Raw genomic sequence first — 27921 nt, 5'->3', positions numbered from 1 at the left:
AAAATGTGGTTTTGGTGACAGGAGGAGCCAGGGCTCCGTTGCTCCAGGGGCCGGGCAGCAGCTGAGTCAGACAGATCTGAGTTCGAATCCCACTTGGCCTCTCCCTTGCTGATCCCTACGGCCAACTCCCCTGCCTCTTCTAGAACGCACTGCCTTTGAGAGAAACCAACCAGGGAGGAAGGCCATCAAGGTGGGCAGGTGGGGAGGGATTTTTCTGGCACATGTTCCCTCCCATACAGACTGTGTGGGTCGGCTTTCCTAGAAAACAAGGCCACCGCCGTCTTCAGAACCACAGGCCGAAGCTGCAGGATGAAGAGTCGTTCTGATTGTTCCAGGCTTGCTTCGGGGCCTCCACAAACATGGCACATGCCCCTTCCTGGTCCCCCATCTTTCTTCCCAGGCCTCCCCCTTGTGGTCAAGCATGCCTTTGCCCTGACCTGCCCTCAGCCCCCATGGAGAGGATGCTGGAGGTGAAAACCAATGTGGGTGCCTTCTTGTTCCCTGCCTGTCCAGCGCACGTTCTCCAGTGTTCTCGCAAGGGTGATGCCCTGCAGGTTGGTTTTGTTTTAAAACTAGTCAGAAAGAACAAACAATGTCCCGGCCGCGGGAGACCTCGCTCCTGACAAAGCTCCCTTGCGGGGGGCTCTCGAGGGCTGAGGCTGCTTTTCCAGGAAACAAGGAAGGCTGTGGATAACACATTCCACTACCTGCTAGAACATTCCATTTGGTTGTGTTTGCATGAGATATAAACAATAGAGACCTGGGTACACGCAGACGGTTGGAGGGAAATGAGTCAAGGCACGCAGTCAGTGTTGTTTTATCTTCAAAACAATCACACGACTCTGCTGACGGCTTCTTGGGGGAGGTGGAACGTGCACATGGCTGAGCACCAGGACCGAGGGCCCACCCGGCCCAAGCTGGGGCTTCCCGTGAAATGGGTGCAGGACTCAAGAATGCCTCTAGGCCCAGCAGGGGTGGCTCGTTGTCCTGTGCAATCCAGCAGCAGTTGAATCTGAAGAGAGAGAGGCACAAGGCTCTCATGTTCTCGGGAGGATTCAGCCACACGGTGGCAGAGAAGGTGCTCACCAACTTGACGTGTTTGTTCTTGTAAACCCAGCTGAGAACAGCACAAGGCTCTCCTCCAGTCTGGGTCTTCAGACAGGCACCAGGAGGACATGCACATGGGCAGCGGCCTCCCAGGAGACATCTCCATTCCCGACCAAGACGGCCATCTCCTGCCTGTCCGTTCTGCTCTAGCAGGCAGAGCGACTTCCTGTGGCCCTCCCCTGAGACCTGAGCAGCCATCCGGATGGGGCCTGGAAGCTGGCCTCTGAAGGCCATCACTTAACAGACAAAGCTGGTGCGGGAGGCAAAAGGCTGGCTGGCTGTGCTCCCCAATCTAGAACCTCAGCTGAGACGCACAAACTTGTCCCCCCAGCCCTTCAGGAAAACCTACTTTCCTCAGTTTCCCTTCCTGCCTGGAAAGGCTGGTCCAGGCAGGTCACACTGCAGGGAAACTACCCCACGGCCTACTGACTTACGGATCACATCTGTGCTGTGGAGCTCAAAGACATGCACGACATCATCGAATTCAGTTGCCCACTGAATTAGAGCAGGTGACCCAGGGCAGGTGGGGCCGGGTCTTCCATCCCCCCATTATGGACGGAAGCCCGGGGCGCTGGAGGCAGTGGGTTCTAGGAGGCCAAGGCTGACGGGGCTCCCCCGTGGGCTCATTTCTGCTTCCTTACAGGGTCCTCTCCACGTCAGCAAGCCCCTCTGACCTGACCTCCCTCTCCGCTCACCCTCACGCTGTGTGATTCCTGTTCGTAAGTATACACCGGTCCCTGCCTCGCTACGTGGGGCTTTCTGGCCCCCGCTGGGTCTGCCTACCCAACCCCCTCCCTGCTCCCTGGGGTGTTAGGGAACCGCAAAACAACAATGGAAGGATGAGAAGGTCTCAGTCATCCCAGGACCTTGTTTATTTTTTATAAGGCTGGTTAATAACACGTAAGAACCAAATTTCTTCTTGCCCGTGTTTTCGGGCGGAGGCTGGTTATTTTTAAGCAAATGAGTAACCATCTTTATTGTTAGTGTTTTATAAAAAAACAACTGAGTAGAAAGGGTACCAAACACTAAAAGGAGCAGAGCGCTTGGTCCAACCCTAAGGCAGGCTCTCCCGGCCATCTAAGCTCTCAGGCCGGGGTCCTGCCGTGTCCTCATGTGGCAGCATCTGGATCTGAGAGTCAAAGCCATGGCTCTTGAAGTGGAGTGCTCACTCCTGGGCCCTGGTGGCCAGGCCAGAACGCACACTGAGATGTCACCGTCCCCCCACCCTCAGAGAAGACTAGGTGACAAACCAACAAACAAAACCAGCGCCAAAAAGTCCCTCCACATGTGTTTGTCAAATGGATTTCACACGCTTTCTGGACCACCTGAGGCCCAGACACACACTTACCATCTCCCTTCTGCCTTCATCCTTCTCCTGGAGCTTCAGATGTGCAGACACCTGCAGGGGACAAGGACAACGGTACGGAATCAGAACAGGTGGCCGTGGGCAGGGTGCACCTCATGTGCCACAGCGTGGGCCCAGAATCCCAGCGGCCCCTGAGCTGCTGGATGGTAGAGGAGAACCCTCGGGGGTCTTGGCTCCTCCCCTCGAGCAGCTTAGCAAAGGCAGGGTCTGGGAGAGCAGCCCGTATCGGGTGCTTCCTGTTCTCTCAGTGGAATTCTCTGCCGTGCCCACGAGAGAAGTCAGATGTGGGCAGTGGGGAGCAGGAAACCCCAGGCATCAGGGGCCTGAAGGCCATTGGTGCCTACTCAGGAGTTTCACAAGCCACCTGTTAAACCGATGACAGTGTAACGTGATCCATAGTGGCAGGGTCTACACCACAGAAATTGGCAAGTGCAGCCTTTCAGGATTCGGGTTGTATTGTTGTTGCTTTGTTTTGGGACCCAGGAGGGTGTCCAGAAAATGCTGGTTTCACTCACCCACTCAGCAGGCAGGTGAGTCAGAGGAGGAGACCCTCGGGGCCCCAACCCCGACACCGGGTTGGCTGGAACTTGGGCCCAAAGCCACAGAATGACTCAAGCACAGCTGATGAGAAGGAAGGACCCTCAGCCCACAGGCAGTAGGATTGTGGCCACCCTGGAAGTGGTTACCCACATCCGTTGGGTCAATAACCTTCCCAGAAACTTGACCTCGATTTTGTCATCCAGGGTCTATGAGAACGCAGGATCTTGGGGGTTTTTCAATGAAGCTGTCCAAACAGCATGTCTGGTGCCAGAACTCCGCTCGAGGGAGGGGTGGTGCTGACTCTGTGCAGGGCCTGGCAGAGCCCTGGCCCGCTGGGGGCTGCTCCATCTAATGCGGAGGAGAGAGGGGCAGCCAGGTGCCAGAGCACAGGCCAGTGGGTGGCTCACCATCATGGCCTCCTGCACGGTGAGGTGGGGCAGCAGCATGTCGTCCTGCATGATGTAGCAGGACACCTTCCGGAAGCAGCGCAGGTCCCGGGGCAGGCCGTTGATGAGAACCGCCCCCTTCATGCCGGTCTCCCTGGAAGGCCAAGGGGAGGATACTGTTAGCCCGACTCCTCTGCTCCTCCTCCTCCTCCCGGGCCTGGGAGGAGAGTGAGAGAGAGGTGGCCCCCCTAGCATCTTCCCGGTTGGACCACCTGCCACAGAGACACCGAGGGGCAGGAAGGGACGGGAGGCCAGGAAGAACAGCAGCACTGGCAGGGAGGAATTGACGGAGAAAAGGCCCAGCGTGGAAAGGGGCAGGTGGGGCGAGCTGCCTCCGATAGCGTATTTGTAACAAGTGCCCCTAAACGCACAAAGATAGCACGGACGCTCCTACCCACAGCCACGAGGTCGGATATACATCCCTGACTTTTTGGCCATTTGTAAGATTGGCTTCTGAGCAATCCTGTGGGTAGCTGAGGCTACAGCCACAACCCCAAAGGCCAACACTCTGTAGTCATGGTATGGCTGCCACTGCAGAACCAGTTCCTGAGGATGCAACTAGGAGGGAACACAGCAGAGTCCCTGGGCTCAGGTGGCTCAGAGAGCAGGGGGCCTGGGCCCTGGATCCCCCTTAGCCAAGCGCATGGTCCTTCTCCACCGAGGAAGTTGTTCTCTCTGACCACAGTGGGCAGGTTGGGGTGTCCCGTGTGCACTGTGGGAACAGAAGGTGCAGGGCCCTGCCAGCCACTTCCCTCACTCCAGACCCACTGTGCATCTCTAGTGCCCGATACTCTTCTGGGTGCATCAGCTCAGCCCGGGGAGGCGGTAGGAGCCATGAGCATCGCAATAAGGACCCATGTTTCCAGCCCTGCCTCCTAGATGCCATGGAAACAGAAACATGGAGGGTCTACGGAGACCAGTGAGGTTACGTCTGGTTTCCGACTTCATCAGCCCGTCTCTGTGACCGTGGGCCTGTGGTGGGCCCTTCTTTCCCCCAGGAAATGGGCTGGGGTCAGTTGGCTTCCCCAGGAGCCAGGCTTGGTGCCCACCAACTCTAGGCTGCCCTCCACCACTCCAGGAGGCCCAGGCACTGTTCAGGATGGCCAGGAGCTAGGGTGTGGGATGAGCTGCCCCACAGGAAACACTCCCCTCTCCTCCATTCCTTCCGTGATGCTGGGCGTCGGCAGTTTGGCTTAACCTTCGGGTGTGAATGCAACAGGCAGGAATTTCTCATGAGGGTTTTTTAAAATTTTAATTTCTAGTGTTAAGAAGTAATTCAGAAGTCCCAAGGAAAGCGGTGGTACTTGCTCTTTTTTCCCAGTAAATTAAATTGTTATTATTATTTGCTAAAGTTAGCAAATGGGCCCATGAGAACTGAAAAGAACTGGCTGTAGGGGAGCATTTTTGAACACTTGCAAGGGTTCAGTTTTCACAGCATTCACACAGGGATGACACTGGGCAGGACATCAGGGATCATGGTTTCCAAACCTGGAAACAACCAACAGCCACCAGCAAAAGCCCCATGGGCTCTGGGTCCAGAGGACGGTCCTCGTCCTTCTCTGACAACGTTCCCCTGACTTTTGACCTCCAGTCATGCTTGTCTCGAGGTCTCCTGCGGGCCCCCTCCCCTCCCCTGACTCTCCCACTTCTTCCTGTCCGGAAGGCCTGGCCAGGCTGAGCTCACTCAGCAGGCTGCTGGCCGTTCTGCCCCTTGCCCTCGCTCGCTTGCGTCCATTCTCCCCGTCATGTGGCAGCAAGCAGGTGGTGCCTTTTGCCGCCTTCAAGGCCATTCTCTTCCTTGCGCTGTTTCTTAACAGATTCCAAAGCCTGTTACTGCTAACCCCTCAGGCTTTACGGGAGCCTGCACAGAACCTGAAGATGTGACAGGATGGCTGAACAGCCTTCACCGGTCACCTTGTTCCCCCAGGCCCACAACTGGGCGAGGACCTCATTCTCCTCGGCAGGGGCTGCTCACCTGTATCCGGCCAGAATGTTCATGAGCGTGGACTTCCCAGCCCCGGAAGGACCCATGATGGCCACCAGCTCCCCACTGTTGAACTTCCCAGAAATTCCTTTCAGAAGAGTCTTGTATCCTGCAGAAAGCAGATCACATTCATTTTCCATCACAGGATTGATTTGGTTTTCCCCTCGAGGCTGTATAAGCAAACACACGGTACGCCTGACTACAGAACCCAAGCCAAACGCAAGACCTTCACACCATAGTATGAAATGCCAAGCTCTCGGCAAGAAAATGGACCTTGTGTCTCTTTTACACCTTTGTCTGCTTCCTCAGTTGCATTTCACGGGTTTTATTGATGACGATGACCATTATGTGTATAATGCTTTATACAAAGTACTTCCCATATGCCATATAGGGTACGAGGAACCTGCCATTCTCATTTTGGATGAGGAAGCAGGTGTCCAGGCCCCCACAGCCAGTGTGAACAGATCCTAACCCAGTGCACCCCCAGCCACGCTGCTTCTGCCCCCACGATGGGAAGCAAATGTCTTTATTAATTAAATGATTAATGTATTAGTTGATTTACGAATTACTTATAACGTACATATTTCTATAAACATAAATTATTTATATAGAAGGTATTCATAAATCCTTACTTTACAATTAAATAATTAATATATTAATGAATGAATAATTCAAAGTTTATCATTTTGCAGCCACATCCAATTGCTTTGAAATTTCTGGCAAGTCTCCATCCCAGGGCTCTGCGAATGGAAAAAAACTGCACCTCCCAAACAGAGCCACATTAATCTTTTTTTCAAGTAGACTGTTCAAATCTGCTATAAAGAATAAAATAGAAGCGACCAGATTCATAGATAAAGACTTCTAACTCAGAAACAGCTCTCAGTTCCTGAGAAGGCTGCAGAACGTACCCTGAAATAGTCAGTCGTACAAAGGCGGTCTTTTAGCTCCACACACCAGGGTTAAGGGCCCTGCTGAGAAACGGTGCGTGTGAGCCCCTTGTCCTGGGCCCTCTGGTCAGTCACTAGCTGGATGCTCCCTGGACCCCCAGACCTGTATGTTGATGCAAGCCCCCCAGGGTCTGGGGAGTCTGCTCGTCTTTCACAGATGGGACACTTGAACACCAACCTGTCACCAGGTGCCACCTGGATTTGGATGCGGAGTCCCCGGGGCCTTGTTTAATCAGGCAGAGTGAAGCGGAAGCAAAAGGCAGGAAGCCAGAGGCCCTGCGATCTGACTCATTACGGAGAGTGACAGCGCCTGGGGAGGGCTGGGGAGTCGTCCCGGTGGGAGGGGGCCAGTCTAGAGGTGAGCCAGTACCGCAAATGAGTCAGATTCCTACCACTGGGATGTCGAGGATGACAGGTCAGCAAACACGGGCACTGACAGCTGGAGGAAACCAGTGTGGGGGAGGGGACAGGGCCCCCAAAGCCCCATGATTGCCCCTCGGTGGATAGAAGAGCTGGGGGACAGCAGAGACACTTCAAGCTCCGGGTGGTCAGGCTCCTCATCAGGATGGAGCTCTGCGATGCGGGGCCAGGCACTCTGGGGACCTGAGCCACAGGGGACCGGCATGACATCACTGAGGGAGCGCTAACCGCCGGGCGTCTGCTATCACCAGGCTCTCATCAGTTCAGATCGGGATCAGGGTTACTCCCAAGCAAATCCTCCTCTAAGCTCTTCCCTCTCAAAGTTTGAAGCTAATCCCCAGCTGGGCCCCCATAAACCAGGAGCTGCCTGAGGAGGCAGACGGGTCACTGAGATGACCACCAGCCATTTGGAGGCCAAGGGCAGTCTGCAGAGGGGGGCAAGGAGCCCTGAGGGCAACCTTGTGTCTCCGGGTTCCGAGAGGCCCTATCCCCCCAGGCAGAGCCCATGGGTGCTGCTCTCACTCTGATAGCACAGGGGGCCGGCCCTTGGTGTTGAGGTCCACACTGGGGCACCACGTACTAATACTGGCTGTGGGAAGCTCACACAGGCTGCGACGCCCACGGCCAGGTCGCCAGGGACAGACCTGCGTGTGGGAGCTGCGGGAGCATCTGGCCCTTCCAAGGGAAAAGGCAGACAGAGTGAGGGTACAGACAGTGCGCTTGTCATTTAGAGCCACCAGGCTGGAACTGTGGGTCCAACCGTGAACTCTGGCAATAAGCTGATACAACATTGAGGCCAGTGAGTGACACTGGCTCACGAGGCTGACAACGCACATCTCGGAGAGGGACGTTGGCTCCCAGGGTGACACGGAAGGATGGGGGTACCTGTGACATGCTGCCGGGCAGCTAAGGGTCTTCACCTGTGGGACCCAAGTGGGGTCCACCAACTCAGGGCTGCATTTCTCTAATATCAGAAACCTTTTTTTCTTTAAAAACGACAAACATGCACTCGGAATTGGAGAATCTTAAAAGTGACACTGGGAGCAGAAGTCAAGAAGGCATCAATCTGTCCTACTCCTGGACCACGGAGGCTGGCCCGGGGAGGCAGTGCATACTCAGCTCCAGGGGAGGATTGGGAACACCAGCTGGGGGCTGTCCAGTTAGAGCCGGGTTTGTGAGTGTCCAACACGTGCAAATCCCTCTGTTTATGTAACGAGATCGTCCTTCACTGCAAAGCCCGGAGTTTGGTTCCCTTATTGAAATATGAAATGCGGATGGACCCATCCCCCCCTACTTTCCCGCCAATAAGCTCTGTGCAGCCCAGTGCTTGCCCTACTGGGTAAGCCGCCTGCTTCGTGAGCTGTGGGTGCTTGTTTATGGGGGTGCTTGTCCAACACTGCTTTTCTGGTCGGGACAGCGAGCGCTCAGAGGACCACAAACATGAAAAGGACCCAAGAGGCAGGGCTGTTGAATGCCCAACAGCTCCATGCAGAGCGAGGGCGGCTCATCCTTAAAACAGCCAGACCGGAAGCCAGATCAAAACCCAGACCAGAGAGGAGACAAGAGATGGAGAGATGGAGAGACAGACAGAGAGACAAAGAGAGATGACAGTGTCCGGGCCCATCCATCACAGGGAAGAGAACTCTGCTCAGACTCGGTCCCTGTGGCAGAGCTCTGTTAGCTGCGAGCTTAGTGAGAAGACAGGGGCGGAGGGAGGAGAGCAGGGCCCACCCCGGCAGCAGAAGCGCTGGGACAAACAGGCTGATGGGCAGGAGGATGGTCCCCGGGGGAGGAGCAGATGGACACCCAGGGTTCCAGCCACAGAACCAGGGCCGGCCTGGGGGCAGTTTGTCTCACAGACCCTGATACTTTACATCTAGGGGATTTTGAAGGGGGTCTTCTTGGAAAGAGGACAAACGTAAAATGCGATGCTTGGTTCTGGCTGAAACACAATTGGAGCCCAGTGGTCAAGAAAGGAAATGCCGTTGTTGGCAGGGTGGATAGAGTGGGGATAGAGTGGGGTACCCCCCCGGGCTTGGGCGAACCATGTCTAAGCTAAGGAGAGAGGCACCCAGGCAAAGGAGCAGACCCCCCGGCCATAGGGCAGCCCAAGGACCACTGCGCCTGGTTCCATCTTTGCTGTTGAAAGGCAGTTGGGGAGAAACGGGATTCACTTTCTAGAATTCTGCTCTACAAATTAGCACGCTGTGTTTTGCAAGCAGAGCTGTAGACGTATCACAAAATAGCAAATGGGTCCTGTGCCCCACTACACTATTTAGGCTTCTGGGCAGCTCAGAGCTGGCGGACGGGCCTTGTGCCTTCTCAGGAGTACCAGGAAGCAAAAACAGAACCAGTGAGAGCTTTTTCCATACACCCCGCTGATGCCATCCAAATGAAGTCAACTGGAAGGGACTTCTCCACGATCTAATCCTGTTTCCAGGGGAGTTGTGCTGTGTTCAGAAAATCCTAAGGGGGCCACACATCCCCCCAGCACCCACCTGGTGGGGCTGTAACTGCCTACCATGCACCTGCCCCCTCTGGTCATGTCACCTTTCATCTCCAAACCTCTGGCCCTGGCTACTGCCCTGCCCCGTGTAGACACACAACAAAGGATAGTGAACAAAGGTGTAAATGAACGGAGGTTTAAAACCTTGTAGATAGAGGCATTCGTGAACAGTCACCATCAAACGAAAACGAAGGAGCTTCCTTAGTTATCTCTCCGGGATGAGTTACTTTTAGAACGTTAGCGATTCAGAAAGAGCCTGTCCAGACATCCTGGCTCCCAGTGATCCCGAGGGTCCTGAAGTTCAGTGACGGTGAGAATAAAGCGGACATCAGGGCAAGCCTGTTCCTCATTACAGCGACGCCAGCCAGCCCCAAACTGAACGCCCGACACGAGCCCAGCTGTCTGACAGCTGCCCCCAGCCCAGGGCTCATCTTGCCTCCCAGCTCTTCCATTGCCCCAGACGCCGCTGGTCTGAGACAATGTGACCAGAACTGTCTTCTGAATCACCGTGTCCTGTGTATAGAACAGGGCAGGGCATGTAGGGGTCACTTAAAAAAATGTTTATGGAGTTAATGAAGTGAATCCTGAGTGACAGCCACCGTCCTGGGCCCCATCACCTGGTAGGCATCTCTTTCCCACTCAGTCCCCCCAACAGGACCAGACTCCTTTGGGACGGGAGCCATTGCATGCTAGGCCAGCAGGAAATGCCCAGGAGCTCCTGGGTGTCCAGCTGTTTGGACAGTCCCTGAAGTCAACCCACAGGGTCCAGTACTGCCATGCCATGTGTTTTAGAGGGGCCACTGGTATCCCTCTGTCTCACGTCCTGTATGCATAAACCCATGCCCAAGTGGACAGCAGAAAAGCTGCCCATAAGCCTCTGTATGGTGGCAATCTAAATGTGCATATTCTATTTATTTCGGACTATTTTACTCAGTCCTGAAGCTCTCTGTCTGATGCAGATTTTACTAAAGCATAGCATACAGAGAGAAAAGTGCACACATTCTAAGTGTACAGATGGCTCAATACACTCCCCCAGATTGAACACGGCCGGGCAACCAGCCCCCACATCAGGGAATGGAACTCGAACAGCCCCTGGAAGCCCCTTTGCCCCCTCCCATCACATCAGCGGGTAATTGCTTTTGAATCTTAAGTAGAACCCCCAGCGGTGTTGATTTTTACACAGAGGAAGACATTTTTCCCAAACAAAGGGTAAAAAAAGGTATTTTTCTCCATTGAAAATGAAGACACCATGCCTTTGCCCGTGGAAAAATCAAGGAGGCCTCCTTGGAAGGGGAATTGCTCCCCAATAAGCCCGTGAGCTCCTGATTGCTGGCCTGGGAGCCCCTCTGGATGTGGGCCTCACCCCTCGCAGATAGCTGCTCCCGGGATGAGCTGACTCCTGCCCAGAAGATATGTCAAGAAATGATCAAGAAACAAACGGCCAACCATTTACATTTCCCATGACAACTCACAGCGCTTTAAAGAGAAACGGCGCCTGCCAACTCCGCCAAACTTCTGGGGACACACAGCAGCCTAACTTCAGTCGGGTGGAGACAGGTGGAGTGTCCCTGAAGGAGAGGCCCGGGGAGCAGCCCAGTGCTCCGGCAAGCGCCAGCGCTGGGCGCGTGCACCTTCGGGAAACGATGAGCATGGCACCAGCTTTGCTCCCATCTTTTCCTTTACGCCTCACAGCAAGCTGAGGACCCCATACTTCTCCATAGTTTGCAGATGAGAAACAAGGGCTCAGAGAAGCTTAATGACCTACCCAAGGCCACAGAGCGAGTCAGCCCAGGAGCCAACATCCCAGCCACTTCTGCCCAACTCGAGGCGGCTCTTGCACCCGTCCTCAAGCCTCTGCCAGCCCCTGCAGTGCAGTGGAGTCGGCCCCCCTCCTCCCCGGCCCCCCGTGTGCCGGCTGGCTCCCACCAAATTGCCACAGTCAGCTCAATTCAGGAGAGTGCACTCAGTCTGCTGTTGCATGGAATATTTCACAGTGTGGGAAGAAATTACACGCCTTTCCTCCCCAGAAGACAAAATGCCCTTGGTCACCGAGGGCCAAGGTCACCCCCTGGGTGTGTGCGCAGTGCCCCCAGGGCTGAAGTGGCGAGATGTTCCGGAAGCTAAGGCCCCAAGTCCCTACGTGCATCCAAAGAGCTCTGGGCTCGTCCTATCGCCCCTGATCCTTCAATCTCGTTTTCATCCCGCAAAACGTCCTCAAGCTAAAAACAAAACAAAACACTTCTTGCCGGGGTGTGGGGAGGTCTTCTTTCGTTTGGGGAGGACTCGAGCCCTGCTTACACTAAGGGCCCCTCACTGCACGTGCGAGGAAACGCACATCCTCTGGCAGAACGGACGCTCCCCTGTGGCTACCTGTTATTAAACACCTCCCACCTCCTGCCCACACCCCGCCGGAGCAACAAAGGATCCCAGCAGGTGGTTCCAGAGCAGCTCCCAGTGGGCGGTGTCGCCGGCAAACCGGTGTCTGTTGCCTGAGCCCCTTGGGAACCATTAGGCCCCCCGATCCTGGTCACCTGCAGAAAAGAATTAGCAGCTTGTCCCTCAAACTCCGGAGAGCGACTCATTCCCTCAGGTTTCATTTGACAAGGTGCGGTTTTGGAAGGGGCGGCTGTTTCCAGAGAGATCCCGGGGTGGGTCAGTCACTGGGTTTGCTTTCTCAGCTGCACTAAAGGCATGTTCCCTCAGTTGCCAGGTAGGGTGGGGCCAGGTGGGCTAGGGTCAGGTGGGGTGGGGCCAGGTGGGTTGAGGCCAGGTGGGCTGGGGCCAGGTGGGGTGGGTGCCCTCCAAAAAGCAGGGCTGGTTTTGTGCCTGTCCAAATGTTAGAGCCACACTGAGACCTCAGTGCCCTGAGCCCTCCAGGGGGTAAGGGTGCCATAAAAATAATTGTGGATAAGCAGCAGTCACGGCGGGCAGAGCTCAGCAGGCAGAGGCCGCAGAGGAGTTACGGTCCTCACTGTGTTCGCTCACCCAGGACTCTCGGAGGTAACTGGGACGTGCAGAACATCCCTCCTCCACGCCCCATGGCAGAGGTGAGTCTCGTCAGATGAGGGGTCCCCAAAGTGCAGAGAGAGGCCCAGGCTTCAGTAGAGAGAGGCTGAGGGAGCTGCCCACCCCCCCCGACATTCCCCTCTCGTGCCCCCGAGGATCCCTGCCTCCATCAGTGGGGGCATGGAGACAGAGCTGCAAATATCTCCTGGGCACGTCCTCCTCGGAACCCCTCCTCCCACACGGGACAAGAAAGCACAGACTGAGTGTCCAACCCCACCAGCCACACGGCCTGCACTTCACACCCAGGAGCTCAGACTTCCAACTACAGAAACCAATGGCTGTCATCACACCTGACCACCAGGACACCCAAACTCCCTACAAATGCCTCCTTGGTGGGTCCTTGTGCAGCCAAAGGAGGTCCGTAAGCACCGGGTGGGAAGGGGGTGCCCTTCTCCCCTGAAGACGGTGGTCAGGGGTTACCTGTGGCAGGGGCGGGGGACACAGCACTCAAGGAGCCAGCAGCCCACATCCAGCCATGGGAGGGGCAACTTTCTGGGTGCTTTTTCTGCTTTTGGGATGTTGCTTGCTTTTTTCTTTCTGCTGATGGGTATCTTCCTGCCGTCAGCTCCCTGGTTCCCCGGCAGAATCTGGGATGAGGGTGGGCGCAGGAACCAAGAGACCCATTCTGCTTCCTGTGCCGCCTCTAATGCCTCCGGTCGGGGTGGGGCTGGGGGGTTACACCCTCCTCCTGGCCACCTCAGGTTCCTAATGGTCCCTGGATGCCACTCATGCATTTCCAGGCTCTCCTTTCTTCCTTGCAAATGGCACGGTTTTAGATATTTGGGTGAGCTCTTTATAAAATCTTTTCAACGGCAAAAGAACCACAACAAAATCATCAAGAGGGAACACTGGGAAGGAAGAATGTGGGATTCTCAGTCACCTCCTGGTTTGGGCTCAGTTCACTTTTCACAGGGTGTGGACAGCGCAGCATCTCCGGCCCCTCGGGAGGAATCTGGTCCCAGCTCAGCACCATCGAGCTCTGGGACGCAGGCCAGGTCCCAGAATGGCTCCGTGCCCAGCCTCTCGACGCCACCTGCAGGCGGGCTGGAGGGAACCTTCTACTCGACATGTGTCTGGCCCATGTCACCGGCTTTACCAGAGAGGCGACACAGAATCCTGACCTTCCTCCGCGGATTATCCAGGAAAACCTCCACCCTTCGCCTTCCTGCCCCGTGAGCCACTGATGTGACTTTGCTGTTGACACAGCAACATGCCCAGGAGACAGTGACCCTCACTGTACTGGGATTGGCCATACAGGCAACACTGCGGGGAGGCAGTCACTGTGTGTATTAAACGTCTGTACAGGTGCCTGATGGTTTGCAAACACGTGGGTCTCGCCATCTTTCCAGTTTGATAAAATGAGTGACACTGAGGAAGGCCCGACGATGGCCCGCCCCTCAAAAGCCACGCAGGGCGCATTTACCTCAACAGTCCCAGGGCCAGCACGGTGCCCCCAATCAGGGAGGCCCCCAGTAAGTGCTCCTGGAATGGACGGTTGGACGCTGATGCTGCAAAGGCTGGAATCGTCTTCTGTAAAGGGCTGGACCATAAATATTTTAGGCTTGGCAGGATATACAGTCTGTCGGAACTGCTCGACTCTGCTGTTTCGCTGCAAAAGCAGGCATCCGTAATGAATGGGCAGGGTTATGCTCCAATAAAGCTCCATTTACAAAACCAGGTGGTGGGTGGACTTGGTCCCCAGGCCATGGTTTGCCAACCGCTGCCCCAGACTTTGCAGCTGGGCTTGGCTGAGTACCAGCAACAACTGGGCTCCCCTCAAGTCACATCTCTCGGGTAGGTGTGTTCTCAAGGTTGAAGAAAGGGCAGGTAAGGATGGGGAAGACCAGGAGAACTGAGCAAGGTCTGAGGGGAAGATGCTTTTGATTCAACGCAGAGGAACGAGGAAGCCAGTGACACAGACCTCAGGGAGCTCTGAACGGTATGGTTCTCCAGAAGTCCAGAATTAACTACTCCAACTAGCCCAGCAGGAGAAGTGACAGCCTGCTGGTGTGCCAGCCGATAGGAAAGCTTTAGAGCTGCTGGTCTCCCCAACATGCCCAGACTTCCCACTGTACCTTCCCAACCAGGGAACGAAGCTGCTGCCAGAGGCACCAGCCGGACACGGTCGGCAGGGCCACAGCCTCCAGAGCCGCCCACAGGGGCAACCCTCATCAGAAGCCCTTAGAGCAGCTGCTGGTGGCTGCCCTGCTCCCATGGGAGCCTGAGGAAAGGCGACCTCAGGGCTCGTTCTCTGATAGAATGTTCTGGCCTATGTCTCCAAAGCTCAACCATGTACACGAGGAACACATTCAAGCAATCCCCAAACGCAACTCCCAGCGTGGTCTCTAGGCCTTGAGTGTTGGGGACTCAGGGTGAGAACTCTGGGTGGAGGGCAGTATGGAGGGATGGAGAAAGGGAGGGTTAAGGGAGGGGTGGGTGGAGGGAGGGAGGGATGGGTGGATGGAGGGAGGGGTGGGTGGAGGGAGGGAGGGGTGGGTGGATGGAGGGATGGGTGGGTGGAGGGAGGGAGGGGTGGAGGGAGAGAGCAGTGGTGGGATTTGTACCCTACTTCACTGTACTGGGCAGAATAAAAGCCCCCAAAGATGTCTGCACCTTGGAACCTGTGAATATGTTATCTTACACGCCAAAAGAGACTTTGCAGATGGCATTAAATTAAGGATCTTGAGAAGGGGAGATTATTCTGGATTCTGGGGGTGGCATAAAATAATCACAATTGTCTTTATAAAGGAAAGAGGGAGGCAAGAAGGTCAGAGGCAGTAGTAGAGATCCGATGATGGACTCAGAGGTCAGAGAAAGACGGAGATCTGAAGCTGCTGTCTCTGAAGGTGGAGGAAGGGGCTACAGGACGAGGAAGGCGGGCAGCCTCTAGAAGCTGGAAAAGGCAAGGAAAGCATTCTTTCCCAAAGCCTCCTGAAGGAACACAGCCCTGCTACCACTTTGATTTTAGACTTCTGGCCCCCAGAACTTTCAGATAATAAATTTGTGCTGTTTTAATTTGTCGTGATTTGTTACAGCAGCAACAGGAAACTAATACACTCACCCGTGCCCTGCCCACACCAGCTCAGGTCCTCCCTGGGGGACCGACTTCCCTCTGAAGAGGACTCCCTTCCTCCTACGTGAACATTATGTAAAAGGTACACTTTTTAGCCAGCAAGGCTTCACAAGGAGTCCATAAGATGGAACAGCCGTGATTCTGAGACAGAAGCCACGGGCTGTCCTAGAAGAGATGAGAGCTGTCATCCTGCAGCTCGTCCAGGAGACCTTCAATCCAATGTCATTCTCAGACTTCCTCGCAGAGTCCACGTGGGCACGAAGCTTGGTTAGAACACATCCCCAGTGTAGACTTTTCCCAATGAGGTTAAGGGAGCACATTAAGATCTGTGCAATTAAAGGTGGGAAGAAAAATGATTGTCCTTGGAGTTTCCGGTGGGGACCTCTGGACAGAAAGGTGGTGGGAGACAGCCGGGAGCTTCATTCCAGCCCTGCTCATGATGAGGGAGTGGCCATGGACAGGCAGTCTACCCATCTGGGCCTCAGTTTCCCCATGGTAAAAGAAGAGATCTGCTCTCCAAAGCCCCTTCAAGCATTAGACTTCGCCAGTAGTGAGGTACATAATGGCCTTCTTTCCTTAGACAACCGCATGGCAGCTGAGGTTCTCGGGTGGGTTCCTACAGAAATGACCCTGGGGCCCTGATATAAGGGTCAGAGACAGGGAATTCCATCTGCACACACCGTGCTTGTGGTGAGCGTCTCCTATTGAGGCTGGACCCAAGATCATCATCAGGCAGAGCCTGGCACAGAATCTTCCCTCAGTCTGACGCAGGTCTTTCCTCTCACATAGATGTTTTTCTGTTGGTTCTAAACAAATGACAACAAACAAGAAACGAAGGAGCCACGAGCAAATTATGGAGAGCCAGGTAATAAATATGGATAGTTGACTATTTTTAAACAGATGCGTGTCTTTAATATTTTTAATGGTAGAATTTTGCATAGCACACTCACAGAGTTCTAGAGCTGGACATTTTCTAGCTCTGCCAGGCAAGACTCACCCATCGCCAATGCACCGTCCCTCGCACCACATATATCCATGACCCTCCATTCCCCAGAACTGAATTTCATTGACACTTTATTTTCTCAGCCACAAGGCAGAAATGCAGTCAGACATTCCCACTGGACTGACAAAAATTAGTGCTGATGTCACGGGGAGTGAAAATTACAGCAATCGAAAGATTGTCTGATCTGGTTAGCACAGAGATACACTAGTTCATCCTCAACGCAAACCAGGAAGGGCCCATCACTTAAAGGATGAGAGAGGGAAGTGGGGGGTGGGGAGTCACAGAGCAGGCATCTGCGTTCTGGAGAGGCTGCTTTGGTGGTTCAAGTGAGGGCAAATCACGTTCTGATTGTTCAGGTGCCCTCCGAAGTGCAAGCATGTCCAGTGCACATCAGTGCTGTCCGTCTTTATCCAGGCTGCCTGCAGCCCGGTTTCGCCTACATGCACACGTTCCATTGTCACGAAGCACCATTTGCAGGAACACCTTCGCCAGCATGGGGGCTCCGGCTTCGCTCCCACCGTGCAAGGAGGCATCTCCCGGCTGTGGACATGCCGGTGGCCAGTTTAAACCACATCCTAAAGTGTGTGGAATTCTTCTTTGCCAGTAATTTAAACACATTCTGACTTCTGGAGTATTGTGTGTACTGTGGGAGGCGCTGAGCATCATGGACAAGGGGCCAGAGGGGCGTGGTTGGCCAAAGTCTGGACCTTTCAGCATTGCGCTTTCCCAGGGTCGCTCACCATACCCTCCATACTTGCCCAACCACAAGCTTTGAGACAAAGTGCTCAGAGGAGGGTGGACAAGGGGTCCAGCACATCCACCCCCAACGTGAAACGGACTCCAGCACATGTCCTGCTTGCCACATCTCTGTTCACCAGTCCTGTGTCCCCTTGTTAACAACACGGGTGAACAATGAGGACTAACTCCCACCTGGCGCTGTCTGTGACAGAATCCTAGACAGCCTCCAGGCCAGGGGTTCTCAGTGTTGCCTGCACGCTGGAATCACCCAGGGGCTTTGAAAAATAATTCTGGTGGAACCGGTCTGGGGCACGATCCAGAAGATTCCAATGGGCCGCAAGGCTCCGAAATCAGCCTAGCATTCTGCCTCCCATTAGCTGTGTGACTGCGGCAAGTTCCTTCCTCTTTGTAAACTCGTCTTCCTCACCTGGTAATGGGCGAGAAAGGAGTTCTTAACCCTGACGGGGTTTGTGAAGACCAAACCAGATCAGGTCTTTGAAGCGCTTCCCATGGGGCCCGCACAGAAAGTGCCTAATGGCTGGTGGTTGGCTGGAGTCGAAATTGAGACAAAACGTCACAACAAAACACACGCTGGAAAATGCAAGCCGTGTGATGACAATGTCTCTTCGTCTTGGGGAGTGGCAGCTGAAGGGACAGCCCTACTCCTGTGGATTGAGGATCTTGTGTGCATCCTGGCGCATCGAGAGGAAACCAGCTCCCACCAACAGAGCCTACCTGAGGGTTAACCTTCTGGACCTTAGTTGCTTAAGCTTGTGATCATTTTCAAAGAGCCACAGCCCGTTTCTGGAACACTCCAGAACCCCTCTAAATGCCGCTGTGTGCAGAGAGGCTGGTCAACCTCTGTGAGAAGGGACAGGGCTGTCCGGGAACCCAGCCCCTAGCACCCTTGGGAGCTGACGTGCGCCTGTTCCCTTCACGAGAACTGCTGTCCCTCAGTGGGTCAGCGTCCCAGAGAACACTGATGGGATAGTAGCTGTGACATCATTTTCTGTCACCCAGGCTGCGCAGGTCACCTGGAGCCACAGCCACCTGGAGCCAGCACTCCCAGGTCAGGCGCTCAACACCACTCTGATGCCAATGGCTTGTGCCCACAAATGTGCGCCCACATACCGTGTATACTATGTACACACACATCATGCGTGGGCACACTCCCCCACGCCCCACGGCAGGCCAATTCATCAGAGTGCCGGTGGTGAAGCCCCCGCGCCAGCGCAGGGACTGAAAATAGACAGAAGTCATTTACATCTGCCTGTCAGGTGGGAAGCGGTTTTCTATTACCGAAGTATTTTTATACCTCTAAAAGCAGAACCGGTCCTTTTCACAGGCTAGAACAATGAAGAAAAAAATGCTTCTGATTATTCAAATTATGCCAGAAACACCGAAAAGGGTGCCAGATAACCTCCAAGTATCATGTCAACGTCAGCCTGAACACAGCACAGCAGTACCCACTTTCTGCACCCAGAGCCGTGATTTTCCTCTAGAAGCCGAGATTTATAAGATGAGCCATACACCTCTCTGCTCCCTGTCTCCTTTAGTCTCGGCCCCAGAGCTGAAAGGGGCTCTTGGTGAGGACAGACTGTCGTGGTCCACAGACCCTCTTTCCTCCTCTCCAATAGCAGCATCAGGCAAAAGGACAAAAGTCCTCACTCCTTTACCCTCCCCGCTTCCTCCCCAGAATGCCCAAGGGCCTTCCAATCGACGCCTCAGTTTTCCTTAGTAAGCGGCAAAGCCACACCCATGGGTCGAACCTCTTTCTTCTTGTCTTCTGCACCTTCTGAAATAGGAGGGGGGCTTTTGAGCTGATGACAATAACAGGAACCAGGTCTGAGGAGCTGAGCTTAATAACATCAAAACGGACCCGAACATACGTGTGAGGCCTTCGAAGTCTCAAGGAGCAAGAACTACTTGTAAAATGTAGACATTATCCTTTGTCCCCGAAACCGTGCCGAGGCACGTCCTCCCTCTGTGCCATCCCCCCGGGGGTGCTGTGGGAGGAAGTCCATTCCGGCTTCAGCACAGCTATTTAATTTGTCAGACTGTGACAGTCTACTCCCGGATTTTTAACAGGCTCTCCGCTCTGGAAGTCAGCTGGATGACAAAGCAGGGAGCTTTCTGGATCGTTTCCTCTAGCAGGACTTTCATGGACTTAAAATGGTCACCTGACCACAGCTCAGGGATGCTTTTTCATCCTTTTTTTCCTGAGAGCCTCTCCCCGCTTTGCCATCTGGGTTCGGTGGTCTCCCTCATGTCCAGCGCTCCCTGTCTGTCCATCGGTCTGTCTGTCTGCCACCCCACTCCCCACCTGCCCTGCCCCCGTGCCCTCCTAGGTTCCACCTCTGCCTCTGAGTCTAAGCAGAAGCAGCTCCCTCAGGCTTCCTGCCGCCCGGGTCTAGGTATTTTGAACTGTGATGGGGAATTACCACGTCAATAAATATCATGCAAAATGATGCTCCATGTCCCGCAAGCAGCCCCTGGAGGCGCACACAGCTTCCTCTCGCCTCCGGTCCCAATGACAATGGCTGGTAGACCAACACCTTAAAACGTGCCCCACAGGACGCAGGGTTCCTTGTCTGTCCCTCAAAGCCTGGTTACTCTGCAGACTCAGTGGGCAGAGGCACGTCAGCGGATACTCATCAGAGCTGTTAAAATGCAGTTTCCCTTTCGTGGTCCCAGAAACCAGTCCCAGAACCTGGGGTGGTGCACCCAGCTCCTCTCCATGTGGGGTTCCTGGCCTGGGGGACAGTGGGATGTTGACAGCAACTGCCCGGCGGGTCCTGTCAAATGAAGGTCTTTCTCCCCAACGTGATGGGAAGAGGCCTTTAATGGAGGGCTTTGGGTGACAAAAGGACAAAATGGGCATTACCCCGTGCCTTGTTGAACTGAGTCTGGTGTGGTTCAGGCTTACTCCCGCCCTCTGTGGTGACTGGGGCACTCTCCCCACATGGGCACCGGCTCATCCCTGGTCTGACCCTGTGACCTGCAGTGGACACCTACCCTCGAAAATGCTGCGGGGGACCAGGTCTTTACGCCTCTGCCCCTTGCCCGTGAGCTCTGCCGACATGCCCAGCGCCGCCCCCCAGTGTCTCCCACTGGGGTAGTGCCCCGCCCTTGATTCAGGGCAGGGCAGGTGCACTCCCTGGGGACCAGCTGCCCCAAGGCTGGGACCTGGATTTTAGACGTCACCACTGCTGCATCCTGAAGCTCTGGCTACGTCCACCCCGCATGCTGGTGTCACACGCCAGCATGCGGGGACTTTGGAAGACAGAACACGCAGGTGGCAGCCCCTGGCACAAAAGTTCTTCTTTCCTCTGCCACCCCCAAGCAGCGGCTTCCCAGCCTCCGAAGCTTGCTCACTGCCACCACCACCTGGCCTGGGACATCATCGGGAAGAGCAATTCCCTCCAGTGATTCCCCAACCCATCCCAAAGCGGGTTAAAATCCGAGTGTCGCACCTCAAAACCCAGAAGAAAGGCCCTATGGGGAACCAAGAAGAGGCAGCGGTTGCCGGGGAAGTGGGGAGGAAAGATCTAGAAAAGGGAGGGTCCTCTCCCACCTGCAGTCATGGTGCCAGGAAGCTGCCCCGGGTCTTCGGAGCAGCTTTTCTCTGAATAAAGTTTCATCTTGGGACACATTTCAAAGCTGAAGGACATCGGAGCCACTTCCCGTTAAAGAAAGATCACAGTACAGTCCCAATTAGAAGCCACAAACTCTCAAAAAAGCCACAGGCGAGACTCTCCGACAGGACGACCTAAGACCCGCAGGCCACACAGCAGTCCGCGCCGGCTCTGTGCTTCTCTCGCGCTCTCAGGCTTACCAGCCCCACTGGGTTGATTTGCACTTAGTGTGTCTATTTCATGGAAGCCAAGAGCACTGCTCTCATACGCCAAATTACCGCATTCCCCATCCCTAATCCAAACTCGGCCGGAGGAAGGGAAGACACGGCGACACCAGCACTCGCACAATTGCGGGAGCAGAGAGCTCTGGATGATTTTGGGAGCAGGACCAGGTGACGACCACTGGGCTTTGTCATGCTCCCTGAATGTTTATGTTGTTGACATTTCTCAAACGGCAAAGGCAGCCAACAGCTCCTTCTCCTGCAAGTAGCTGTGCAGAGCCCAAGATACTCATGCAGCCGCTCGCCACTGTGCGTGACCACGGCCGAGAAGCATTTGGGGACGGCTGCAGGAGGACCAGCTCAGAGGACTGCTGTATTTAGCTGGGATTTCCAAGAATCCAGTGATCTGGCAGAGGTGGCCGCCAGGCTAAAGGATGCCACTGGCCCCCATCTGCTTCGTGGCTTTCTCTGTTGTTCTAGGTGAGACAGCCATGGGGAGGACCCCACACACAAGCGCCAGCTCTGTGTTCCTCTTGTGCCATAAATCCATCACCCGAGCCAAGCTCAGGGGCTGCTCAGGCCCAGAATGAGTTCTGCCCAGAGCCTCCTTGGTCACTGGTGACTCTGGGCAGGATTCCGGGCATCTCCCGGCTCTCTCTGGATGAGGTCCCACCATCTCCCTCCAGGACCCACTCTATGAGCCTCGGCCTAGGCCTTAAGGCCTTCCTCCACAATTGGGCCCCTCCTGGCCCATCTCCCATTACACACTGCCTCAACTGTCCCCACACACCAGCCTGGTCTGCTCAGAGTCTCCCAACACACCTTTGCTGGTGCACTTCACCCCATGGAGACTGTGCTCCCTGTCCTCTCTCCATCCTCAACATGCCTGCCCTTTGAGCCAGTCACGTGGCCCCGGGGGAAGAGAATGGCCTTTATAGTGTGCCTGGCCACCGCTCAGATCTTAAATCCACCCCTGGCTTATCACAGGACTTTGGGAAACTTAGTGTACTTTGTGAGCCTCTGTTTTCTCATCTGTAAACTGGGGGTAACTATATCCACCTGATGCGGGTGCTGCTGGGAAGATGAGATGAGGTGAAGGATAGGCAACATTTGGCACATGGCTGGGCCTCAACGAATACAGGTCCCTCCATTCCCCATCCAAACCCAGAGCGACGGCTCCTTCCTCCAGGCAGCTGGGCCATTTTCATCAAAGTGTTCAATCTGCCAATTCATCATTTCACACCTTGAGAGTCAAAATGGCACACCTGGAGGCAAACCAGGCAGATCCTATTCTCGCCTCCCTCCTGGGCAAGTTCCTGCGAGGAGAGGGTGACGCAGCCCAGTCCCAGGGCTAGGGCTATGGTCAGGTTAAACTAGGCAGCGTGTATGAGGTGGGGGACAATGCCTGGCGCGTGTCGGTGGTCATCGCGTTAGTTACTATTATTGCTGTTGAGTTGAGGTCGCCTCTATTGTTGGCAGGAATGTGAATTGGCTCTGCAATTATGTTCCTTCCCCGGTGTCTGGTGGGTGCTACCCTGGAAGCCCGATCCTGCTGGGTATGTGGGATGGGCCTTACACATACCGCGTATCTATTCCTTGGTCTGACTCCCGACCGAATTTTGAAGCCAGCAATAAAAGCAGGATAGGGAAGAAAGGTGTAATGGCAGGAGAAACGAAAAAGCTTACTGTTATCTTCACTTCAGTGGACGCAAGACCTAGAAACGGCCGTGTTCACCTACCCTGGGAGACCCTGACACAGACAGCTGTTCCGTCCACTTGTGTTCACAGCATGTGTGACCTCAAGAACCAAACTCGAAAGGAGAGCGAATGGCCACAGGGAGAACTCACGAGCTGTCCAGAGAGGAGACGTGGCTCCTGAGCAGTCTTGACTCATTCCCTTGGACGCCCCAATGCCCACCTTCAGGGGCCACTACCAAGGAGGCAACTGGAGAGTGTGGCTCCTCCGTGTCTGAGCACCACTGCATGCAGCTGCCTGCCCCTGGGCAGCCTGGAGTCCTCTCCTCTGTGCAGGACACCCACAGGCACCCAAGGAAAACAGAGCCACGAGATGCCCAGCAGCACAGGGAGAGGGAACTGGGTTCGAATCCGGCTTCTGCCCAATGAAATGCCTTAAAAAAAGGCCCGAGGTGCCAAACTTCCCAACATCCCAGCTGGACTCTAGCCTTTATCCCCTGCAATGAAAACAGGAAAAAACAAATTCAAATATTTTCTACTCTGAAAATGACTCAGATGGAGAAAGAAGCAAATTCATCTAGAAGTTGAAAAAGGGTCGGCTAGAAATTGTTTCTCGAAAGTTTACAAGAGCTCACAGTTCTTACCTTACACATTCACATCTAAGTGAAGTAGAACAAGCTTTCCCCAGTGTACTTTTAAAATCATGGTCAAGTTGACAGCCGTGTGGATTTATTATAATTGTAGACTTTTGGCCATTTTTTTAACCTAATTTGGTACATGAGACTTTAGTACTGACAGCAGCATCAAGATACATCATCTTCTCACCCAGAACAAATAAATGTGCGCATATAAGATACAAATTTAGATGTGGCAGTAATAGGAGTTGGTCTCAAAAGCTGGTCCATCCTAACCCCAAAATCTCTCAACCTAGGCTTAGGTATTCTAATCCTTAAAATGAGAAAACTGGACTACAGGGGTCCTTACGGACTTTTTCTAACTTTAAAAAATAGTCTCACATATCAACATAATCATACACGTGTGCATTTTTTTTTTTTTTAAAGATTTTATTTTTTCCTTTTTCTCCCCAAAGCCCCCCGGTACATAGTTGTGTATTCTTCGTTGTGGGTTCCTCTAGTTGTGGCATGTGGGACGCTGCCTCAGCGTGGTCCGACGAGCAGTGCCATGTCCGCGCCCAGGATTCGAACCGACGAAACACTGGGCCGCCTGCAGCGGAGCGCGCAAACTTAACCACTCGGCCACGGGGCCAGCCCCATACACGTGTGCATTTATACAGACAAGCACAAATATAACCGCACACCATTGTATCTTGAAATTACATTTCTTACTTTCTGCAAGGCAAAATTATGAAGAAACTAGAAAGCTCATGGGACTTCTATTTCATTCCTTTATACAGTGAGGAAAAGCTGTGTCTGGTGATCTTTTCCTCTGAGTCAAAGAAGCTGTGTTTACTCTTTTTGCACTGGACTGAGCTTACTTTGTGAAAATATTTATTAACCAGTAAATTATTAGAACTGCTTTATGGTTTTGCCAGTATCTTACATGAAAAACGTCTCGATAGCAATAATTCCTTTTAAAAGCTATTTTATATCCATTGATGACTATTTTTGCCCGTAGGAGACTGCCTTCTGGATACGGCCTCTGTAAAAATCCTCACCTTTACTCCTTTGAAGTGTTTGGAGGGCAAACTCAGTGACTGCCACCTCACAGATCTCGAAGCTGACACCTGCAACTTCAGGGAGCCGCCAGGTGTTGGAGCTACCGGGTGGAGAAAAGCAATCTCTTCGCCCCTCGCCGTCAGTTCGCTCTCTCCACCTGCCCACAGATCCCCCCTCCTCCAGCGAAAGGGGTCCCGCACCCACCCTGGCCTCTCTGGGGTGCTCCCGCCGAGGCCACTGCTCCTGAGCCAATTCCAGGAGGTTTTGTGGGAGAAGAGTCACGTGCAAGCGCGTCTTATGCTGCTGGTTCAGCATTTTCCCTGCCTGGTGCCCCGAGTGTCCCGTCAGAGCTCCACCAAGACACTGAGCTGTGCAGGTGCCTTCAAGAAAGGGGAGAGCTCAGGAACAGACAGGAAAATGCTTGAATTTCCCCCACAGGTTGGCCCAGTGAACTCTGACTCACCCTCTGCCCTGGCCTCATCTCAGCCCTGAGCCACTCTCTCTTCTCTGCCTTCATGGGAGTCCCGTCCACGTGCCCAGCCTCCTGGCCTCTCCATGCCTCCCTCACACAAGTGAACCCAGCCTCAGTCTCTGTTTCTGCTTTCCCATCTGCCCTGTCCTCGTCCTGTACCCTGGCTGGCTGTCTCATCCGTGCCAGATTGCAAGATGCGCGGCAAGCCCCAGCTTACACATGAAAGGACCCCACTTTCCATGTGGGCGCTCTACCCAGGCCGCATCACGAAGTAAACTGTGGATAAGATGTTCTCTTTACCTCACTTGGTAATCCTTTTATCAGGACCGAATGCCTAAAGCCAACTGGAGAAGAATGCGATTTTCCAGTTCCTTATCATTTTTATGACAACAAAAACCCAACCCAAGAGCTTCCTTATAAATCAGCCTTATACACGAGCCAGCGGAAGGCTCAAGCTTTTATGAAAACCCCATTTTCTTTGTGGGGTTTCTTTGAAAGTCCCATTTACGGACTTTCAAAAGTCCTCTGATCCTGGAGTTTGCTTCCTCCTACACACCTTGACACAAAGCACGGGACATCCAGAATTCACTGGAGGAGGCCCCAGAGGCAGCCCCAGGGACTGGTCCAGCAAACACTGTCTTCACTCATAGGCTCAGCTCCTAGGATGCGCCTGGATGGCAGGAGGCCTCGTGGGGGCAGAGTTTGGCAATAATTGGGGGATCCAGGACTGCCAGGCACAGGGTCATCTTATGGGGTGGTCACTTTCGGCAATGGAGTCAGGAAACGGTGGCATTTACACTTCTGGTTCTACTCGCCCCTCCTGGTACAACTCTCACCAAGTCAACAGCCTTCTCTGAACCTCAAGTTCCACCAGTAGGCTTGGGGTTTTCTCTGAGCGGTCATCCTGCATGTGAAAGTGCTTCCCCAGGGGCGAAGGTCAGCAGGGGTTTTCCAAGCTTTTTGTGTTGGCAGTCATTTTTCGGCTGGGAAATGGACGTGCTGTCAACAGCCCTGCCCTTTAGCACGGAGCGAGAAGCCTTCGCATCACCCAGCTCACGCTCCAACCATCAGGGCCACTCCGTGTTCCAAGTATAACTTTAAAAATTCATGAATTACATCCCTGCAATTCAGAATGTGCCATCTGTGAGACAAGGAAAAGGCTCAAATTCTTTACCAAAAAAAAAAGCGGGGACTGCAAAGTAAGATGATACCAGGTACGAGACGGCAGGGGACGTCGTGCACAGGAGGACAAACTCCTGAGGCCTTTAGATGCATCAGCTTACTGGCAAAGCAATGATTGTGCCAGCTGCCCTTGTTTCTTATCTGGTCCCCAGAGCTGGTGCAGAGGACTGTGGAAATGCCAACCGTATCCTGCTGTGGTCGAGAATTACTGAAAACAGAGAGACTGGCCCAGGAGGTTGGTGCTGGAACCTGGCACCGCAAGAGCAAAGGAGAAGCTCAGGGTCTGGATGCCCATCTTGAGCCCCCAGGTCTCTCTGGCCACGCTCTCCTCACCCAGGCCGACCTCAGGCTCCAGCCTCTACAGACGACTTTATTGCTCACCGAGATGTTGGAGCCAGAGAAGAGCAGTTTTTCTTTTAGTCAAAGACAAGGGAGGTTTACAGACGAGGGAGGGGACAACCAGGTGGGGCGCACCTCTCTCTGCTCCCCTCCCTCTGTCTGGACAGTCCCGGGGATCCTGGACAGACACACGTCCCTTCACACCAGTCCCCTGTCCAGATTCCACAGAAGAACTGGCCAGTAAATAAACCGAACGGCGATAGGGACCAAAACAGCCTTATCTGGGAGCTGGGACAGGTTTTACAAACAAGCAGAAGGAAACTTTATCATCTTTATCCCACACAGCGAGCATACACACACACACAGGGGTGTCTGAAACACGGTTCTCTGGGTCAGATGAAGATAAAAATATAAACTGCATTCTCTGAACCCAGAATAATACAAACTGCTGAATCCAGGCATGCCTGCCCTGCTACCCAGTGTCCCGAAGCCTGCTGTCCCCACAGAGATGCCCCGGGGGACAGTGAGCTTTTACTCTCCCATGGAGGAGGGGCTGACAGGTTCCCCAAGTCCAAGGTGGGGGGCTCAGAAGACTGTGCCTGGCCCTGCGTCCCACACAAAGCAGCGCCTGCAGCCTTGTCCCACTGTCCTAGTCCCCAGGGAAGCTGACTGTGGGTCCTTGAGCTGCTGAGATCCTGAGACCCCGGAACCTGGTCCCCTCCACCCTCCCCCGTCTCCCCCAGCCTCCAGTGGAAAGTGGGCAAGGTCATTGTCTGCTTCAGCTTTTAAAGGGTCAGCCTGGCTCTCAAGAGGCCATCAGCTCCCTTTGCTCTAACTCAGTGGTCATCAGAGCAGGGTCCCCGGACCAGCAGCCTCAGCATCACCCGGTATTTATCAGACACGCCAACTCTCACCTGTCCCAGACCCGCTGAATCAGACCCTCTGGGTGGGGCCTGGCCACCTGTGTTTCCAGGTCATCCTGGCTCACTGAGGTTTGTGACCGCTCTCTTAGTTGCTCACGTCATGCTTCTGGAGGCATGAACAATCAAAATACCAGCATGTGGGCCACTGCTCCCTCCAACCACTCTGAGAGGATGCGTGGACGTGGGAGGTGAAAACAACAAAAGAGCTCTTGAAAAATGAATGAGCCCCCTGAACGGTCAGCATTCTCCCAGCAGCCACTTCACCTCCTGTATCTCCTGGCATTGACCTCTGTCCTTAGATTTACTGTTTGTTCTGGATATCAGACTCTATGTTCTTAATTGCTATGGCACCCTCCGCTCTCATAGTACAGTTTTTTAAAAAGCCAATATTCCCTAATGGAAACTCAGAGAGTCAAATGCAGTAGTAAGAACGGTACACACTTTGATAATCTTGCTTACAATTAAATGCACCAGAATCTACCTTATCACTGGCCCCCGTTTCTTAGAAACTTATCTCATTCTCCCACATTCTCAACGACTGGCACGGCTATGAAACCAGTAACCAAGCGCCAGGGGCACTCT

At 54.0% G+C, this 27921-nt stretch overlaps 1 protein-coding gene across 2 annotated transcripts in view; it reads right to left on the bottom strand.

The window, feature by feature from the left end:
* ABCG1 (ATP binding cassette subfamily G member 1) overlaps window positions 1-27921 on the bottom strand; it is a 60966-nt gene that overhangs the window by 12042 nt on the left and 21003 nt on the right. For both annotated transcript variants that reach the window (XM_014839265.3, XM_070488930.1), the window contains exons 3-5: window positions 5435-5552; window positions 3421-3553; window positions 2456-2506 (exon numbers count right to left, since the gene is read on the bottom strand). In XM_014839265.3, coding sequence (XP_014694751.1) covers window positions 2456-2506; window positions 3421-3553; window positions 5435-5552 — 302 coding nt within the window. The remainder of the gene's footprint in view (window positions 1-2455; window positions 2507-3420; window positions 3554-5434; window positions 5553-27921) is intronic.

The sequence above is a fragment of the Equus asinus genome, chromosome 18 (assembly GCF_041296235.1).
Source record: "Equus asinus isolate D_3611 breed Donkey chromosome 18, EquAss-T2T_v2, whole genome shotgun sequence".
NCBI classification, from domain to species: domain Eukaryota; kingdom Metazoa; phylum Chordata; class Mammalia; order Perissodactyla; family Equidae; genus Equus; species Equus asinus.
Note: the sequence above shows the minus strand (reverse complement) of the source record. Positions and strands in the feature narration are given on the sequence as shown.